The sequence below is a fragment of the Synchiropus splendidus genome, chromosome 12 (genome assembly GCF_027744825.2).
Source record: "Synchiropus splendidus isolate RoL2022-P1 chromosome 12, RoL_Sspl_1.0, whole genome shotgun sequence".
NCBI classification, from domain to species: Eukaryota; Metazoa; Chordata; class Actinopteri; order Syngnathiformes; family Callionymidae; genus Synchiropus; species Synchiropus splendidus.
The window spans coordinates 20,604,113-20,625,024 of record NC_071345.1 but is presented as its reverse complement, the minus strand read 5'-3'; the positions used below and the strand labels follow the sequence as shown (position 1 = coordinate 20,625,024).

The window sequence follows — 20,912 nt, the reverse complement described above, 5'->3', positions numbered from 1 at the left end:
TGTAGGTTAAGTTAAGCCATTTGTTTTAGATGGTTAAGTTTAGGGGGAGATGTTGGGGATAGGGTTATGTCAATGACGGTCCTCACCAAGATAGAAAGACAAACGTGTGTGGGTGGGTGTGTGTAAAAGCAAGAACAATCACACAACAGTAATTTGTTCTGTGTCTTTCCTACTGAGGTACACTTCATGAAATGACCAACATTCATTTGCATTCATTTAGTTGCAGATAAATCTGAGGATTCAGTCAGATAAAATCATTGTTGCTGACCGTATATGAGTAGGCATATGAGTCAAGGCTGTTGGGTGAGGCTAAGACGCACTTACTACACACAGGTAGACTTAACACATAGGCTTCAGAATATCTGGTTGAAAGGAGTTGGACTCTTCTCCACATTGAAATCGCAGTTCGAATCTAAAGAATTTACAGGAGAGAGTTCCATCTTGTGGGCTCTGAAAGCATGGACACCATTTCTTACCCAAGGTCTTTCCTGAACACAATTGTGTACCTCTGTGTATGAGCAGGATGTCGTTCTCGTTGACCGGGCGGTGAACCATACCAGAGTCCGGCTGACCAGCAAGCAAATGCTCGTAGAACCACTCACAGCGATCTTTGAAAGGCTGTGGTAAGAAAACACAAGTGTCTTTGTCTCTCTTTTTACTGTCAATGGATTACCTCATCCTCAACTGCTATCCACAAAAGCCTTCACTATTCTGTTTTGATCAGAAATACTGAGATGAGGGTGTGCATCATTTGCATAATGTATGCATTTGTTCTTCAAGCATGAAGGTAGAGTGACGGATGACTGGGGAATGAGAGAAAGGATTTTCCTCCCGGGGAAGTGGAGCACGCTGCAAGTGGAGTCAAGACATGAAATCAGCTTCATGAAGTTAAGTCTATAATTAAAGAAAGGACTTGCTCTCAGGAGAACAATAATCCACAGGCTCAAATGCAGCAGCTCAAATATAAATTGGAAAGCATAAGAAAACAGTATGTGATTCCTGGTTTCACCTTTCATCCATGAATTGCAATGAACAGACCAAAAATTATATTAATATTGTAAATGATTAAATTGTGATATTGAAATGGAAAAAGTTAATAAAGGTAAATCCACAGACACTCAAAGGAAAATACAGTGGTACCGGAACAAATCGGAGTTCGAAAAAAAAATTTGAGATTTTTTGCTTCGGATTTGGAACGAAAATCCAGAACTCGAACGCCCCCGAAAAAAGCCGGAAAAAACATAACATGCGCGGACTATCTGTTGTTTTTGTGTATAACGCAGCCTCTGTATGCAGACGTGTCCCGTTAGCGACATTTACTGACTGTTTTATCTTCATATTGAGGTGTAAAACCTTTCCTGTCTCCACACTGCACTGTGGTCGAGTGTCACAGGGGAGGCGCTCTCTACATCTCCAAGGCACGCACTCCAGGGTTTTATGTCGGCTGGAAATCGGACAGGGATGAGGCGGTTCTCGGACAGAGTACTCGGACAGTTACTTGGTTTATTACTTTGTCACAGCCAAACTGCACAGAAGCGCACATTCAGAGCTGGACACGCACCGGGCACCTCTTCACTTCTCAAGAGACGTCACTCACTCTGCAACCCCTCCCACATGCAGCGGCCACACACATAGACGAACAGCGCACCTGCAGCAGACACTCTACATTCACTCCTACAAAAGCCTATTTTAAGGCTTGGAACGCATTATTTCTTTTTCCATTAATTGTAATGGGAAAAATCGATTCAGATTTCTAACAAATCGCTTCTCGAACGGCCGTCTGGAACGGATTGTGGTCGAGAACCGAGGTACCACTGTATTAGACTGATGCTGCAGTACTTGGCTGCGTGCCGCATTGTAGATGACTTCATAACCTTCAATAATGTAAGAATAATCCGCCTGACACAATGTATCTCCAATATTCTCAAGATTTTTTTATTTACTTTGATGACATCTCCAACTAGCAATTAAATGATAGCGATCAATGAAGACAATTTATTTACTTTATTAGAGCCAGAAATGGACTGCTACTGGGTCTTTACAAAAACTCCCGAAGAGAACAGAAGAAGAGGGAACTTCTACCACCCACACTGAGACTAATGTACACAGCAATAGCAATATATATATATATATATATACACATACATATATATATACATACATACATATACATATATACATACATACATACATACATACATACATACATACATACATACATACATACATACATACATACATACATACATATATATATATATATATATATATATATATATATATATATATATATACACACACACACACACACATACACATACAGGGGCGGGGAAGTAACTCTAACACCATGTTCACCTGACCGATGTTGCAGAGGGAAGTTTTTTGACTGCCACTCTGCGCAACATGAGAAGGCGGCTTTTCTCATGCACCAGCAGGGGTCTATTTGTCCGTGCCCCTGGTAGGGTCAAAGCTGTACCTGGTCAATGGCCTTGCTCTATATATACTAGAATTGCGAATCTTTAAACATCCAGTTAAAATATTGAATTTTAGTTTAAACTGACATACTTTGGACTGATGGTGTACTGGCCACTTCATTCACACTACATGAATTGAATCTGGTGGTAGGAGTTGTGGACATTCTGAAACTGAAGAACGTTTTCTCAGACGGCAGGTTTTCCAACCATGTTGACAAGCTTTAGCCTCATGTATCTCAATTTGTCCCATGTCTGTTAATTACTATCTGTCAACAGTTCAACACTGTGTATGGTGTTGGAAAGAGCAATGTCGATACAAGTCAACATTTGAAGAATTGTACAAAATTTGTCAACTTGTTTTCAGTGATCATAAAATGTGAAATTGAAATAACAACAATAATATTGCTCTAAAATATTTGGATTTGAACAACCATTTCAATGAAACCTCACACCATTTTAAAACCGAGAGTGGCATCTCTTTGCAGTGAAAATAAGGACCCTGTTTCATGAAGCTTCATCAGCGCACCACTACCAACAAGCACAATCAACAAATACACTCCTCACCTGCCCCTTTATGATATGCATAAACCGTGACATCAACTCAGGACACTCCAGCAGGAAGTGGAAATGATTGAAGATGATTTTTGGATTTCTAAGAAAGACAGAAACACATGAACAATTGTCTGGAAAACGAGGAAGATGTTTAAAAACCCTCATGGATGAAGGACTTACCTGGTGACAAAACACTTGAGCACCCCGTCGTGCTTGCAGACAAACTCAATGAAACGTGGCGATGTCATTCTAGAGTCAGGAGAAAATGAGTGGAGGTTCACTGACTGACTACAGTGACCTAGTAATAACTGGAAAAGAGTTAATGTGTTATACTTATGTGACATATCATGCACTTCATGCTCACACTTCCTGCCATCATTGTTGTAATGCAATGCTTGATTGTGCCACACTTATTAATATTATGTTACATGTCAGTTTAAGCAAACACAACGTCATACATACCCCTGTGGCATCTGGCAGGAGCAGCACATGTAGAAGGCCTGTATCACAGCACTGAGGCGGTTGGCAGTCATGGAAATGACATCCTCTCCATCTGCACACACCTCATTGTCCATGACAACCTGATGGTCAAGTGCAGAGGGGAGCTTCTTGGGTGAGCCATCATTCTCAACCTCAATCTGTTTGAGAAGGAGTGAGGCGATTTCACTGCTGGAGGACGATGAAGAGGGGTTCTTCGTGTTCCTGTCCAACTCCGTGGATATCAGCACCAGCCACTCATCCAGTGAGTGCCAAAGCAATTCAAGCGGCTGCAAACAAAAAGTTGGTTTAATTATTATATTATATTATATAGTGTTGAATGTTTGTCGGTTCTGGGGCTATTCTGTTATGGATTTATTCCAATGGAACACAAAAGTGTGCCAACAGATATACAACCCCCGGTGCTCCATGATTAAATCACGACAACAAAGGTTTACAGAGATTTCAAGTGTTCAATTAAGATCATTTAAAAATAAATTACATACATAGTACATACATACATACAGTTATGCAGCCAAGTTTCGGTTTTTGTATACTTTATGCCTCGACAAACACGTTCTTATCCATCTTTTGTCTTAAATGGCCCTTTCGCTTTCTTGTAATGCTATCACTGTATAAAAATAAAGTTCTGTCACTGATACAGCAAAGAAGAACAAGCAGGTCAGTTCAGTTGTCGAAGACTGGAGGTGCGCTATCAGCAGCTAATAGCGCACCTGGACCCCTGATACTCATCCACTCTACATGTCATCGATGAAAAGGGCGGTGAGTCAGGTTATAAGGCAACACTCCTGCATTTAACGAGTGATGAGTGAAGTTTACATTGTGGGTTTGATCTGTCCATCGTTCATTGTATAAGTAATAAAATATTTAGCATTTAATATTAAGCATTTTGCGAAATACTTTTATTGTTTGTTATTCATTTGTTTTAGAAGTTGCAATGTTTTCTATAGATTTCTCATTCCTTTGACATTACTGATTTAGTTGAGGAAAAAAAAGGGGAAAAAAACGTTAATTTTCCCCCCATTTGGACTGTTGGGACTTGGTATCTGGCAAAAAAAAATGGAGATCAGTGTACACCTAAATCGATACTCAGTCACTCCCTGAAGGTACATTCGGTTTTTCAACATGCAATGACCCAACCTGTCTTAAAGAAACCCAATCTTGGATTTAGATCAGGACATAGTACAAAGACAGCTCTTCTAAAAGTGGCTAATGACCTCCTCCAAGCAGCTGTCAAAAGTGAAAGCTCCATTTTAATTTTGCTGTTGACCACAAATCCACACTGTGGATCACCTGGGACAGCCAAATAATCCCTACATCCTTTGGACACTTTAGAATGACGATAGCGATTGTTGCCAAAATGACGAATAGCAGCACTGATAAAGGACCATGCCAATAATTGTGCGACCCCTAATTCTAAGCATGTTTTTATCTAAACCCTTGTTTGTCTGTGAAGCACTTTGTGAACAGCGTTTTAAAAGGTGCAACAGTATACAAATGAAGATGAGGATCATTATTATGATTTTTATTATCATTATTATAAAGGTGGTATATGAAACGTCAGGCAAGCATTACATGCGATACAGTCAGGGACTTTGGCGTCACGAGTCAAACAAGGAACTATTTGTCTTTTTGTCTGGCAAGTGTGTAGTAAGTTTCCTCTGTGAGTGACTTATGAGGACTACCCGGTAAGCAGAGTGAGTATTGCTGAAGAATGTGTTTTACAGCTATAACATAGAACTGCAACAAATATAACGACTGGTGTCTAGGCGACTTCTTGCGATCAACTCTAAGGTCTACCAAGACATTGCGATCAAATGGTTGAGCATCACTGCACTAGATCAACAGAAATATTACTCTTTCTGACCTTTTTTGTAATCATCTAGCAACACCCTCAGAGGTCTTCCTGGCATGAAACAATACCGCAGCTCACCAATGCTGACACCACAATGGCTTCTGCATCCGTTAGGCAAAGACGTCTTGGTTGAGGAGAAAACCAGCATTCATAAAGTGTAGATGAAAGAAATCACTGACCATCTCAGAAAGATCCACTCAGACAACCAGCGGTATATACCAACCATCAACCCAAATGACACACCATCAATCCATCTAACAGAATAGCAGTTGAACAGGAGACCCTGGACATTGAGGGATGTGAGACAATGTTAAAAGGAGTGAGAAAAGCAGCAGACCCAGGACGCAACAGTGTCCTGTACAGGCTCTGCAGGAACACATGGCATGGTGAAGGACAGGTGGGATCTTAAAACCAAAGGAGAAAAACTCCTCAACCATACACCAATTGCGAAAAATGAACTCACTGAATGCAGCAGATAAAATTCTCTTCAGTACTGGGGCCCTAAGATTCTCGGCCTTCCTTCTGAAGAACAATTCTAAACACCTCATTGAAGCGGCAGGGATGATGGGTTTTCAGGACGCCTCGAACACACAATGTCATCTGGCACCAGCTTAAGTCAGACAAGATTCTATATCAATAATGAGCCATTGACAACAATACTAGATAAACCTATTAAAAGCCATGTCCATTGGCGTAACAGAGAGCTCAGAGACTGAGACCAAGTGGAACAGGTACCATTAGTGACCTCAGAAAGAATAAAAACACTGCCATCCCAGGGCAGCTTTCAGTTCAGATAACTGCCTCATCTTATGTGTGCCAATCTCTATATTTGATGTCACCCTCTTATGGAGTGAGCTGCGGAACAATAAGTCGAAAATGTTGAGCTTCACAATCAGAGCCACAAACAAGTCCTGACTTGCTTGGCAGTGGCACTAGACAGCAAGAGAATAGCCACAAACATCATGGAGCAAGAAACCAAAACTGCTGGTTGGCAACCAGAGGCCTTCTTCCTGAAGGGTGAGAATCAGGAGTCCAAACAAGGATTTCCAGAGTCATGCCCACTTAATGCAAGGTTTGTACTATGGAGTTAACGAAAGCCACGGGAAGAAGCCATCCATGAAGCTTTCAAAAGGAAGAAGCCATGATTCGCAAGGCTGGCAGCAGAAGCAAAACTACTATATTAGTATGTGAGATTTGAAGACTGGATGAAACAGAAAGCCCCTATCAATCAAGTATCTTTTCGTGAACAGTAAACTGGTCACTTCATCTCAACGTGCCAGAATCAGATTGTCACCAATCTCTGGTCACAAAACTATGTTCAACACTTGCAGGTCTCTACAGCAGCTCCAGACCGATTCCTGCTAGAATTTTGGGTAGTTCCTACTCTAACAATACTAAAAGTCTCATATTTTTCTCACATTTTCTCAGTCAAGGACTAAAATTCATTAAGGCATGCCTATCAGAAAGGCAACAGTTTGGTCTGGACATTTCGAAAATCCTCACATGGATATATACCGTTGGTAAAAAGTTTGAAGATTTTCCCGTCACACGCTGATAAAAGCAACTGTTGTTGACATGCAATGTCATCAAATTTAAAGTGTTAATGCTGTGTTCAGTAACAAAAGTCTCAGCAGAAATAAAGCATTACCTGTTCATCTGAACATTCTCTACTTCGCAGTCAACTTGTATTCCCACCCTAGCCCCTCCATAGTTTTTTTTTTTCTCTCTCTCTCAAAAGTAGCAGCCCAGAGAGAGCTGCTTTGTTAGTATCGGTTACTGGTTAAAAAACCAATAGACACTGATCAAACAACCACTTACACACGCTCACAGTGACATACAAAGCAGTGTACTCAAAGCATCACTTGCATATTTCATGTCATGTCCACAAAGACAATCAAATTAAGCATAAACCAGAGTTGAAGAAAGATTAGAATGGGATGGGGAAAGATATGCAAAAGAAAAGAAGACAAAATAAATAAATAATTGCAAAACAACAAAAAGAAAGAAAGCTCTCTCAGGTTGGGCAACATGGACACATATATTTGAGCGGTTTTGGTTGTTTTGTTTTTGTTGTTTTGTTAGTTTGTTTTTGTATGGAGTACATAAGGTATTAGAATTCAAAAACAATTGGGTTGCCAGTACAATTAACTACTACAACAACAACAACTACAACTAACTTTTTTAGCAGTATGACGCTTAAAAAAAAGCTCATTCTTCATTTTTGTTTTTTTCATTTTTGATGACACATTTTCCATCATTGGGTACAATGGTGCTGACCAAAACAACCACCCAAATTACACCGCCTGGGGTCACCGATGTGGTGCCACACAATTATACAAAAGACTGTTTTGTTTGTTATTTTGAATTGTTTCTGCAAAGTTATGTTGTGTTGCTCCTCACAAGTATCACTAACTTTCAGACTCTGTACTGGGCTCAGGTTGCAAGATGACTGACTGAGATGGAAGGACCACTCAGTCCCTCTTTGTGAAACAGGTGCCCAGAGTTGAGTCTGAGACCAGTTCAGAGTGAACTCTCCTGTCAGCCATCACTCACAGCTGCTGCAGCAGCTTCGAGATGGGAGATGTGGAAATCAAACGTGAACAATTTTCCAAACTTATCTTTCCTCCTCCCATGATTTGCTTAGATTCCCCTGCGTGCATGTTAGCCAAGCATTTCAGAGCATCATGGAGCATCTCGGCCAGGCCAGTAACTCGACAAAAACTTTCCCTGCATGTACATTCACAGGGCCCAGGCCAGCAGGTCACGAGTTATGTTGAACCCTGCCTTAGTGACCTGTGAATTACACTGGTGATATGTTGCAGCCCTTCATACAGTAACAAATTAAATAACTTAAATTAGAAGTGGATGTGTGACTTTTGGATGTGTGAATGTTTGAAATATGAGGGGCATTTTGAAGGGTCAGGCATTTGGATATGAACCTTTTTTTTCATCATGCATCATTAACCACCACTGAGTCCTGTTCAGGGTTGCGGGGAGTGCTTGAGCTAGGGGCAATTTTAGAATGTCCAATTAACCTAGTGAACATGTCTTTGGGCTGTGGGAGGAAACCGGAGAACCCGGAGAAAGCCCATGTGCGAGAACATGCAAACAACATGCACATGCAGAAAACCATAAACCCTTAAATACAGGGGTGTCTCTGGTTTCAAAGCCCAGACAGAAGTCAGGACCAACTTGAACAAACATACCCAAGCCGTCAGGCAACGGTACGGAACCAGTCCATGAGGCATTTGTAATTGACAAAAAAAACAAATGTTTCATGCAGTTTCTGTTGTGTCCATTATTGGAGTCAAAAAGGTGATTTGTCAAAACAAATAAATAAAAATGTTTGGGAGTCTTCTATGCAAATGGGAAAAAATCCCAATGAGGAGCCTGAAGAGAAGCCTTTGACCTCAAAGAAAATGAGGATATAGTGTTTCAGGCACAACACCAGCAATGATATGCAAAATAAGTTTATCTCAACAGGTGTCAGAGTACACACATGAATGCTCACACTGCTGACATATTATATACTATCACTACCATAAACATCCTTGAAGCACTAAGAAAATCCTTGGCAGGTGTCAATTGAGGCTGCATAGCAAGGACAGACCTTGGAAAATACAAATACAATCACAAACCTTTGGCTGAAATGTACGTCACGTGGTGGCCAAAATCAGCCTTCCACATTGTATGTGGAGGCTTAGGTGTGACAATGGAGTAAAATGTATTCCCTCTCATGTGACATTCCAAAGGAGGAGTTGGGGTTAGGGGGCGAAATTGACACTGTTGATTGTAAAGAGCAAAAGAAACCCAACCCTTTTTCTACATGACGTGCTCAGCACTGCAAGAGAGTACAGCAAGCCTCCTGCCCTCTGGTGGCACCTGACCCACACTAGAGTGAGCAAGGTAGACGCTTTCAGCCATACATCCAGATAAACGTCATTTAAAGACAGGTTCCTCAGACAGAGTTCGGGAAACCGTAACAACCAATTTTAACTGTTGCATATGCCTGGTGCGCTCCACACATGTAGCACGAGCACGAACTGGGCATATTGTATGAATCTCATTCTCCTTGGACTGAAATGGAGGAGGGAAGAAAATAACAAACTAGGGGAGAGTAGGCCTTATGTTCTTAGAAAAGGATTTAGGAGAAGCAACACTCTCCAAACGGCTTCAGAGAAACGTGGGTATGAGCAGTGTACAGAAAGTGCTGCCAAGTCATTTTCCACTCCTTCACAGGTCATCTAAAATTCTCTACAGAAGCTCAAATGGAGCACCTGTGAGAGCATTAAGAACTGATATCAAAGCCCATGAAGGAGTTAAAGAGCTACCCAAAGTGTGCATCCTCCAAGATCCCTGCATAAACCAAGACCCCTTGAATGGGATATAACAGCTAAGCTGTGTTTCGAGTACAGTAGTAGTAGCAGTAGAAGAAGTCCACTGTTGTCCACCGTCTGAAAAAATTTCCTTCACCACTTTGCAGACGCCAGTCTCCATTCAGCGTAATAGAATATTCCCCTCAATAAACGGTTAACTGACAGGTCCCAAATGTCAAGGGGTCAGGCAACCGACGATACAAACCGGACCATTATTATTATCGTAGCTGGTGCATGGCCTGTGACTATAATGCATCCTGCTGATTGATGTATGCTGTTCTTGCGGTGTTGTCCAATATTATCAAAATGTTCCCCATCCACCTGACGTACTTAATGTTCAGAGTACACAACACGACCATCAGCTCCAGAACACTGATGTGGTGGTTATCAGGACATGAAAGTGACCTCCTCAGTGAGAGTTGGCAGAGCCAGGAGCGTAACTGTCGTCTGAATGATACCCACGAACCGTGGCAGTGACTGAAAGGCATAACCTGTTAAAATAGGTTTTTGTAACCTCAGGGAGTGTCACGCAGTCAAGTGCCTGCTCTGACAAATCCCAGGCTGTCGAGGCCAAGCTGTTGCCTGAAGTCAACAAATAGCCCTTCTAAACCCATTCAGTGATGGTGAAGACCTGATCATGCCTGCTGCAAGAATGAAATTTGAGGAGAGGCTGGACTTCAAGACGTTACAGATGCCTCTTCTGTTAAGAAATGCCAACAGGTGCATTGAGAACACAGTGAAGGACAATTGTGAGAGGATTAAAACATCACACTATGATTCAAATTCCACGGATATTGAAGCCAATCAGTAGTGATGGTTCCCGCAACACTGATGCACCAGCGCGCGTGCCGGGCTCACAGAGCAATCCCGCGTCAGTGCGCGTACCGCTTTAAGACAATCACGTGACTACGTCCACTCTGCAAAAAAATGCACCAGACTGTGTTTATAAGGATCTAATGTCATGGTTCCTTGTGAATGTCTTTGTGGATTATGGAGCAGCTCTAACCGCAAAGTCTGCGACCATAATGGAAACAACAATGTATTTCTTTCAATCTTTACCCAGTTTGTCTCAGATTTTCGACTAGTCTTTTTCCATTCTAATTCAAATTAATTTCAAGGTATAATTTAATTAGGAAAATTTTATAACATTGGAAAAACTTAATTTCTGGATTTTTCCACAAGCCTCCTCATTCACATCATTTTATGTTTTTCACATTATGATAAATGTTCATATTATTTAAAGATGTGGAATAATACATTGTGAATGCAAAGACTTAAATGATATTATTATATACAGTAGGTCATCAAATCAGTGTCAATTCACTCGGTCAAGTAGGTTGCCTGCAGGGATTTTGAATGTCCAGCAGGTGTCAGTATTCAGTGACACATTATCAACACAGTGTGGCATTGTGTCGAAACGCTTTATGACGCCTCATTTACCCATCACTACCAATCAGTGTGTGCACGGACACAGCAGCTGCTGCGACTGGGCGGCTATCTAGTTTGCGCCTTAACAACAGCAAACACGCTCATGTCTCTCTCTCCTCAACTCCTTCCTCAACTACTGTAAATAAAACGGCGATCCAGAGCTCAGGCACCAAATGAGAGAATGTTTGAGTTACAAAAGCCATTGCAGAGATTTCACATAAAAAAAGCCTCACCGCAAGCCGCTCATCTCAGTGACAAGGAATGTGTGGCACCGTGCTCACTGGGTCACCTAACTGACAACATAGTGTATTTAGTCTGCTCAATGAACTCAGTCAGACACTTTGCAGGCATTTGAGCACTACTAACCTACCAGAACTGCAAGGGAACGGATCTGTGACTCATCTGTGCAGCGTGAACATAAGGAGCACACCATGAGTGTCATTGCCTCTTATCACCCCTAGATGGGATCTTCTTGCAGAGAAACAAGCTCAGTGCTCCCACTGAATCGCTGTTATGGTGAGTTGCATTTTTTCATGTTCTTATTTATGTATTTGTTTTTTAGTCACAGTTCATTTCTGTTGTATTGCCATAGCTTGACGTCAAAATAATGTAAATAACAGTGTAATAATAATAATAATAATAATGAAAATAACAATAATGGTTGGTGTTTCTAGCATTAGATGAAGGTTTATCTGCACTCATATAAAATGTGACTTTCGTTCGATTTTCATTTTTGTGTTCTAAATACTACCACCAATACCAAAAACCACTACCAAAGTTCCAGTTAGGATTCACAATATGTGTTTCTCTCTTGCATATTACTGTATATTAGGGCATGTTCAGATCAAAAGAGCGGAGTCTTTATGCAGAGAGAGGGGGCGCTAGTGTGCGACAGACTGAGACACACACCTGTGGCATCACAGTGGAAAAGCTTTGGGCTGAAGCATGTTTGGTAGTGATCACATAATGGTCAAGAGCGTTATAAGCCAGTGATTCTTAATCATAGGGCTGGGGCCCATGGCTGGGCCGCGAGCACCTCCCAGAGGGCCAATAAATGTTTTTTTTTGTTTTACACCTTTGGACCAAGTGGGCCGCGAGACGCTCAGTTTTAATACATAAGCCACTTATGGTGGCAGTAGTGTGTCACTGAATTGTCTTGACACCTGCAAATCTGTGACAGTTACCTGCTATGGAGATTTTCTTGAAAAGAATAATAAGATAGTGGTGCCACCCCAACAGTTCATGAAAGCACCTGTTAAAGCAGTTTTGAAATGGCTATAGTTTTATTTACACTGCACTTATATCTTCTTTGGAGTTTAAGTAATATATATTATTATTATCATTTTATGATATTAAGACAAGATTTTATTGTATTTATTTTATTCAGAATTTTATTCAGTTTTTCCAATTTTCTCAACAGTTTGCATTAAGGGTGTTTTTTTCTTTAGTAAATTAAATTAAATTAAATTAAAAATTTGATGAATATGACTTGCACCTGGTTCTGCTGCTGGCTGGACTTTTTAATGACAAATATCTTGCGATGATCACATGGTTTCATGTCATTTCACAAAGTTTTGGTTTGTTTATGTGTAAGTAAATTAAATATGGTTATTGATCACAAATGAAATCAAGAGTTATAAATCAGTTCTATTACTTGAATGGACCCCGGGCCCATTTGTCCTGGAAAAGGTGGGCCACAAGATCAAAAAGGTTAAGAAGCCCTGTTATAGGACACAGGTCTCACGTTGACCATAGGGCATGCTCTTCGCAAGTCTGTTTTAACCAAAGCTTGTTAACAATTTTATATACAGGTCCATATTGCCTCATCCTGGTTTTGTAAAAGCTCAGAAAAGATACTGCGGTAAGAATTAGTTCTTGGACATCATTACAAAACCAGCCAAGAGGAAAGAAAGTGAAACCAAAAAGACCAGTTAACATGATAATTGGAAATAATACTGATTTTAGCATTCCACCCGGAAGGAAATACTGTCAAATCTCACGTCTAAGACAGCAGAGTCTATCCAGGAACACTCTGCTTTGAGTGACATCGCTGCGTCCATCTCTCTCACTCGCATCTGCAACCAATAGAGGATTATTTTTAGACCACATTCAAAAGTAAATGGACTAGTAGCGTGTTGTGTTCAGGAAGACTTCATACATAGGCTTGAAAGTGTGTTTTCACACACACCTCACAGATAACAATAAAAACTTCATTCTCCTGTTTTGAGTGCAAGTACAAAAGTCCTTGTTAGTAATTGGAGCACTTAAAGGGAAAAACCTCACGACTCTCTCTCTCTCTCTCATTTATCAGCTGTATATAAAGCATGTGGTGGCAATATAAGATAGCACGAGGCATTCAATGAGTGCACCAACTAACCTTAAAGACTTGACTGCGTGGAGTTTTGTTCCCGTTGTAGCCCATGTCATTCCCATTGTTGGGGGAGGATGGTCCCAAGCGAAATACATGACAAAAAATGCGGACAATTCTCAGCAGACTCTTCATTTGAGCTTCATAATTGCTGGACAAACTGATGAGAGAAAACATTAAGAGGTTATTGTCAATCTCAGAGAAACTATTCAATGCCTTTTATACAGTAGATCACAGTGGAAACAGTATCACAAGATAATATCAAAGCTCCAGGTTCCTGGTCCCTCCAGGTTGTCTAAAACCGTCTCCACCCATTATACCCTGATGGCAATCACTTCCTCAACTTGTTTGAGAAGTTTTGTGTGAAAGGATTGAATATCATGATTGATGATGATATAATTTAAATTCATTGTAAAGGAGGTATATATGAAAAGACATCCATTTCTGTTCAAAAGGCAATTATAAAGCATTTATGCATGAAAGAAAGTGGAGTAGTTAGTGCTGTCTTGTGGCATTGAAAATAGGGCAATCCGTTGTGTGTTTTTCCACAAAGGCTGGCATGAAAAGGTGGTTGCCCCCCTGGGAGATAGCGGTGAGTGAGTGTTGAGTACAAAGCTTGTGGACACTACTTAATCACGTCTTGTTTTAAAGGTTGGTCTGTTTCAAAACAGCTCTTTTACACCTCCATCTAATAGCCAAATGCGTGAGTCACCAACCTTTTTGCACCACGGAAGCTGCTCTATCTGTCAGCTCATTATCAACGATTCCCATCAGACACGAGACCCAGCAGATTAGATTAAATGTTTTTCCTTTGTGTCTTAATTTCATGTTTTTTTTTCAGGATGATGACAATGATAGAATGTTCAGTGTCTTTAAAAAATCCATCGTCTGTACCAATTCTTTTGTTTGAATCTTAAACATATTGCAGAATCAGCTTGTTCTGCATTTCTTCCAAAGATGTAGTATGAGTTCATGTTGCTGTCGATATAGTTGAGGATGTGTTATGATCATTTTCAGATCCGGGCTTGGCGTTTGGAAAACTTCATCAGATGTCCTGAAACTGTCGATAAGTTTAGGTGTATCCGTCTATTTGGTGCCATAGAAGTCAATTTCCATGGTGCAATGGAATAACTATGTGTCTGTGTTTTCTGATCGATACTCTCAGTTTCACTGTCAGTTCAGGTTGTACTCTTATTCCAAATGGGTTGAGGCGTGGGTGATGAACTGCACGTGTTGTGGGTGGAAAACTGTTTTATGTTGTCGTGATTTGTTATTTAACGAGAGGAGGAAAAGTTAATTTTTGACCATTCTTCCAAAGGCGCATTGGTTAAGTGACACACACTGATGTTGGTGGAGAAGGCCGGGCTCTCCACTCTAATTCATCTCCAAGGTGTTCTGTCGGGTTCAGGTCAGGACACTGTGCAGGCCAGTCAAGTTCATCCACACCAGACACTGTCATCCATGGCTTTATGAAAGCTTTCTGCAAATTGTTATTTGGGCTAATCTGAAGGCCACATGAAGTTTAGCGCTCTGTAGCAATTGACTGTGCAGAGAGCCGGCAACCTCTTTGCACTATGCGCCTCAGCATCTGCTGACACCTCTCCGTCAGTTTACATGGCCTTCCATTACGTGTTGAGTTACTGTTGTTGCCAAACTCTTCCATTTTCTTATAGTAAAGCTGACAGTTGACTGTGGAATAATTAGGAGCAAGAAAATTTCACAACTGGATTTGTTGCACAGGTGACCTATGACAGTTCCACGCTCGAATTCACTGAGCTCCTGAGAGAGGCCCATTCTTTCACAAATATTTGTCAAAAGAGTCTGCAGGCCTAGGTGCTTTTACAGTGATTAGGACGTGATGAGGACACCTTGCATCTTGCAGTCCTTATACCATTTCCACCAAGGTCGAGCCACTAACTATTTGAATCAATACCTGAGCAGCTTGTGTCCGTTGGTGGTGGCAACCTCAGCAAGGCTGGTCAGGGTTCTCTGATAATGAAAATCACTTTGCTGCGACACATGCTCCAGGACCTGCCTTAGCTGCACACAAAGCATACTGTGTCTACACAGTTCAAAAATGGAGGGCTCAATGTGCGACTGCACAAACCATGTTTTCTTTAATGTCATCATTCTGTGTCATTTGAATGAGCATCTGAAAGAGCCTGACGTGGTGCTGGATGAGGATCTCACAGGTTTCTCCATATCCTCCCTAAACATGACAGGCAGACAATGAGGTTGAAGAAAAATGACACCATTGGGGTGAATTAGAGTGAAGACTGAAAGGACTAAGATGGTTTAATATGATATTCACCTGCACGCAGAGATCCAGCGGAGTCACTCCATTCTTATCAGGAAGGTATTTGGCCCCTCGAGACAGCAGGATCTGTGCAGTATCTCTTTGTCCGTGGCTGTGTGTAGGACATCACACTTCAGGTCGGGATCATCATAAATTCAATCAAAAGTTGCAAAATAAAGTCTACTGAGACGGCTAGTTCACACGGCAGTTGTGTTGTCGTGCTAGAGATTTAAGTGAGGCCTGTCCAAAGGTCTGCACTTTCAATGTCTTGGTGTTGACTGCATTTAAGCTCAAACCCTCACAGTCAAGCAAATGATGCTTCTGTGTTCTGTATTCAGTTTCGGTTTGAATCGTATCATAATCATAATAATAAACTCCTTTGGATAAAAACAGCTGCTGTTTACATTGAGAGAAAAAATAAAATTTGATTGAAAAAATAAAACGGCTGCTTGGCATATGCTATACTTACTATTTTATTTTGGATTTTCACAAAATCGTGTTTGTTACATACACTAAAGGGAACACCTAATGGTGACTAGTGTCATATTGTCTGTGTACTGAGACAAATATATTTACTGCATCAGGTCCATACTCCCATGACAAAGTGAATGAATGTACCCAACACATGAGTGAAAATAGAAATTGTGGACTATTGAGCAGAGATGTTTCAGCTGGACTTTGCTGTCAAACGAAAAGGAATAAGGTGGCTCAAAACAGCCTTCTCAAATTACATTCAGAGCCATTTTTACAGAAACATTGAAGAACATGTATTTCAGTCACCTGCAGGCAAAATATAGAGGCGTGGCTCCGGATACATTAGGCCGGTTGATGTCTGCTCCACTATCCAGAAGACATAACACAGTCTGAGGCGACATGGAAAATACGAAAGTTTTTAAGAAAAAGTCAATAACAAGTCAAAAAAATCAGCTGACTAGGAGGGGTGGGATACAGTCCATATTATATTAATATTATTAAAAGCAGTTATTTAAGGAAGATGGCACTCAAGCCATTCAAAATTCTGTCCTTAGTTGAAGACAACCTTCCAAATCAATCATTTTTGTACAGTGATGATTAAGTTAAAAATTGCATGAAGTAACAACATCAATGAAAAAAGCAAATGACAGTCACACCACGCGGTCTCTGTGACCAGGTGTAATGCAGGGGTGGTTTTTCCAAATCCTGCTTTAACTGCATCTTTCCACTGGAGCTGATGACTAATGATGCAACAGCTGAAAGTGCAGTGAGACTATATGGTTTTATTTTAAGGTTAGGGCCCTGATCACGCGGTTAAATAGACAGACTTGCTACCCACACGTGGCGGGACACCAATTCAGACAGCTTGCCCTTCAGTTTGAGAGAGAACACTCATTCGGTTTTTTCAGCTCCTCACTCTTACTTCTCATCAAGTAACATTTGACCACAGGGCTCTTTGAACTTACAGTTTTGTGCCCATTCTGACAGGCTACATGTAGCGCGGTCTGTCCCATGGCATCCTCCACATCCACATCAGACACATGTTGGACCAGATCATGAAGAAGCTCCGTTCTCCCATTCACAGCCAACCAATGGATCTGCAGAAATGTTTCATTAGAATGGCCATGTACATGAATGTTGATAAAAAGATGCACACAGAAAAAGATATTTTGAGACCACTCACAGCGGTTAGTCCCTCATTGTTGCAGATGTTGACATCAGCATTATATTCCAGTAGTTTTCCCATACACTTCTTCTGTCTAAAATAAACAGATGATCAATAATAAATTGCACGAACCACAGAAACATATTTTAAAGTAGTAATTTAACTCTTGGAAGGCATTTCATTCTTATTTCACTCGATTTGACCGATGGATACCTGCATCTCCTTATCTTGCTTATCATGCCACTGAAGTTTGTGGGTGGCATAACAAATATTCAGAGTGCTGTTAAAGGCATTAAATGATTATTGATTAAGATGGCAGAGAAGAACAACACATGCGCCACTTCACTCAAACTGTTTCAATTGCCCAGGGCATGGATCTGGCTGAGACATTTGCAATTGGGTGTCTTACTTATACACATTACTTATCCTTTAGTGGTGACATAAAAATGAACATAATCATAGTGGCATACAAAGGTTTTCAAAATAGCAACTAACCTTTGAGAACACAATCGTGTAATGAAGTAACAAACAGTGACATTATTGTACATTGTGGCTCCAGAAAGCAAAAGAAGAATAGTGTAAATGAATGCAATATGAAAAAAGCAAAAACCCTGATAATGACATGTTTGTGTTCAATACATTAAATATGGTATGGTATATCTGTTTACCAGTACCACATGATGCTTAACATAAAACTGTGCTTGGAATCATGTGATGGCTGGATATGTTTAATGCTCAAAGGAATCTGCATACAGTAAGACTGTAGTTATAAGCGAGCTGAAACGTCTTTACAGATACTGAAATGTTGGGCAGCAAAAACTAGTCGACATAGTCTACCATAGTCGACTATTAAATTAGTCACAGATGGGTCCATGAGTCGACTAGTTGCAATGTCATCGCACCCTCCACAGTAGGCTACGCAACCATTCCAAAACTATGGGACCATTTCATTAATGGAGGACACATCAAAAGAAACATACAATTCACAATGAATTTAAAGCAGTCCGTCTGGAATAGTGGGGCGGGTCCCCTGGGGGTCACATGTGACCTCGGGAACATTCTTTTTTGAGTGAAGAGTGAAATCTAATGGCACATTCACTCATGATTTTTTTTTTTTTCAATTTCAGGCAAAGAGGCAAAGTTTCTTCTTTTCTTTCAGAAAATAATTGAGAAGCACTGATTTAAAGTAACAAATACTGAAATATACTGAAATGTAATTTGACACTATACAGGTCTATTCTGTTTGCCAACCGGTCGACTGAAGTAGTCTGTGAGTAGTGGACTATCAAAATAGTTGCAGCCCATCTGAAATGTAGGGGAGTGCGCACAGTCTCATTACCTCATTAGACCTGACGTCACCAAAGCCGTGGACTTAATGGAGCAACATTTTAACCGTGGCTAACATTGACCAGCGTTTCCTATGAAGCAGTCACGTTTACTGAAATGCAATGAAGCCAACATTTCAGTTGGCTGCATTGTTTCCCAGACATGGCCCAAAGCAATGCAGGTCCTCAAATCAGCAGTCGGGGTAAGAGTGACTTCACATTGTTTCCAAATTCAGCAACTAACATCCCACCAAGATAACACACGAGTTAAATTATTTCTATTAACAAACAAGTCAGTTTAAATCTGCTCTAAATGCTTTGGTGACTAATAATTGTGATCACATGAAAAGGGTACACAGCTGCGGGCACGGAGTACCGCACATTTTTGTAGGCCTCGTATAAAGGACGTACTGTATAAAGAGCGTTTCACTGTTTTCTTCACTTTAACTAGATACAAATAAAAAAATGACGCAGAGCCATTAACATGTGATATTTGACTCTGAAGAAAACAAATTGCGCAACAAGGCCCCATCAAAGCTAAGTAAGCGTCTATATCACATCCTGTTTTTCTTAGTGGTCACAAAATGAATCTTGTTCTTCATACATAATTTCCTGTTTACTGTTGTCATTGTCACATTGAAGCTGTAACAGAATAATAATAATAATAATAACATACCAAGTGTTCAAACACTTAAATGGCATGCAAAACTTTTAATCTAAGCATGATTTCATTCATTAACATTGCTTGCATTGATTGTTAAGGTTATCAAGTAGTTGAGCATCGCCATATAATAACAATGTAAGATGATGAAGATGCTAACTTCAGGCATGCAAAGGCTTGCTGCAACAGTCTGGACTACATTACTGACATGAAAGCAACATGAATAGCGCATTATGGCATTGAAAACATAGCAAGATAATGAGACAGAGAAGTGAGCAATATTTCTACCCATTTCTAGCAGCAAGGTGTAATGGGGTGCAACCAGAAATATCCTGGTAGTTTGGGTTGGCCCCTTTTTTCAACAGCAGAACCAAGCACTCCACCGATCCACAACTGAGGATGACATACACAAGGGCAAGAATTAGCACACAAAAGGAACCTTTTACACCAATTCATGTTTTGCAGGACGGCCAAAACACAGATTCACTCTATCAAAAGCAAGGGTGGACACACTTTTCGACTCAAGTACTCAAATTTACACGGAGCCCCAGACCTGACATGGAGAAAAAAATGTAATCGTGGCCACGAAATAAGTAAAATGTGCACACAAAATACTGATTCTATAATTTAGGGTAATGACATACTAATTCATAGACACAAAACACAAAAGAAGTACGTGCAAATCGAGCACACCTTTTCTCATGCCAGTATTAGCCAATATAGCAGTCCCCTTTAAGTTGAGATGTTCAGGTCTGATGGAGTGCTCTGGCTATTCGTCATGATCCTGTGCTGATTACACATAACATGCAGTGACGCAAAGCGATCTAATGGAGCGACTGGGAACGGCAAAGTCACATGACATGAGGCCGGCATGCACGCCATGAATCACGGCGTTCTAGAGTGGCCAGCGTCCAAGGAATCAGATCCAAAAGATGGTCATGAGGGACCAAAACAGCGCTGTTCTGATATTCTCTGCCTGGAAATGTGGTCCATGGGAGTAAAGAACAGCTTCTGTGCAGTATATATTAAGTTTTACTTTGTTGTTATTCATCTGAAAGTGAATGACGGTTCTTGGTATTTCCTGCCGGATGGTTTCAGTGCTCCTAACCAATTATGAATTACTAAAGGGACAGATACGCGACGCATCATGAATACATTTTCTTGCACTATATTGACCAATCGCAGAATCATTATATAGTACATGTATACACTGTACAGTACATGTATTCATTTTCACATGCACAGTGTATTATCATCATCATGGGCAAAATATTGCAATAGCAACATGATGGTGATACCCAACCGTACTTAATATCACACTGACTTCAGCGGCCTTGCCTTAGAATCAAACAAAAAACTGTCAAGAAGACGAACTGAAGACAATCTACATTATAAACAGAGGCAAATTATTAAATTATAAGCAGAGGTAATAAAAAAACA

The 20,912-nt window shown here is 40.6% G+C and overlaps 1 protein-coding gene across 5 annotated transcripts in view; it reads right to left on the bottom strand.

The window, feature by feature from the left end:
- hace1 (HECT domain and ankyrin repeat containing E3 ubiquitin protein ligase 1) overlaps positions 1-20,912 on the bottom strand; it is a 33,540-nt gene that overhangs the window by 10,437 nt on the left and 2,191 nt on the right. For 2 of the 5 annotated variants that reach the window (XM_053880727.1, XM_053880730.1), the window contains 13 exons: positions 19,761-19,865; positions 17,505-17,580; positions 17,287-17,418; positions 16,628-16,710; positions 15,863-15,959; positions 15,659-15,760; positions 15,485-15,591; positions 13,561-13,711; positions 13,184-13,258; positions 3,489-3,793; positions 3,207-3,275; positions 3,039-3,126; positions 477-618 (listed from right to left, as the gene is read on the bottom strand). In XM_053880727.1, coding sequence (XP_053736702.1) covers positions 477-618; positions 3,039-3,126; positions 3,207-3,275; positions 3,489-3,793; positions 13,184-13,258; positions 13,561-13,711; positions 15,485-15,591; positions 15,659-15,760; positions 15,863-15,959; positions 16,628-16,710; positions 17,287-17,418; positions 17,505-17,580; positions 19,761-19,865 — 1,532 coding nt within the window. The remainder of the gene's footprint in view (positions 1-476; positions 619-3,038; positions 3,127-3,206; positions 3,276-3,488; positions 3,794-13,183; positions 13,259-13,560; positions 13,712-15,484; positions 15,592-15,658; positions 15,761-15,862; positions 15,960-16,627; positions 16,711-17,286; positions 17,419-17,504; positions 17,581-19,760; positions 19,866-20,912) is intronic. The other 3 variants (XM_053880728.1, XM_053880729.1, XM_053880731.1) reach the window with 3 other exon arrangements.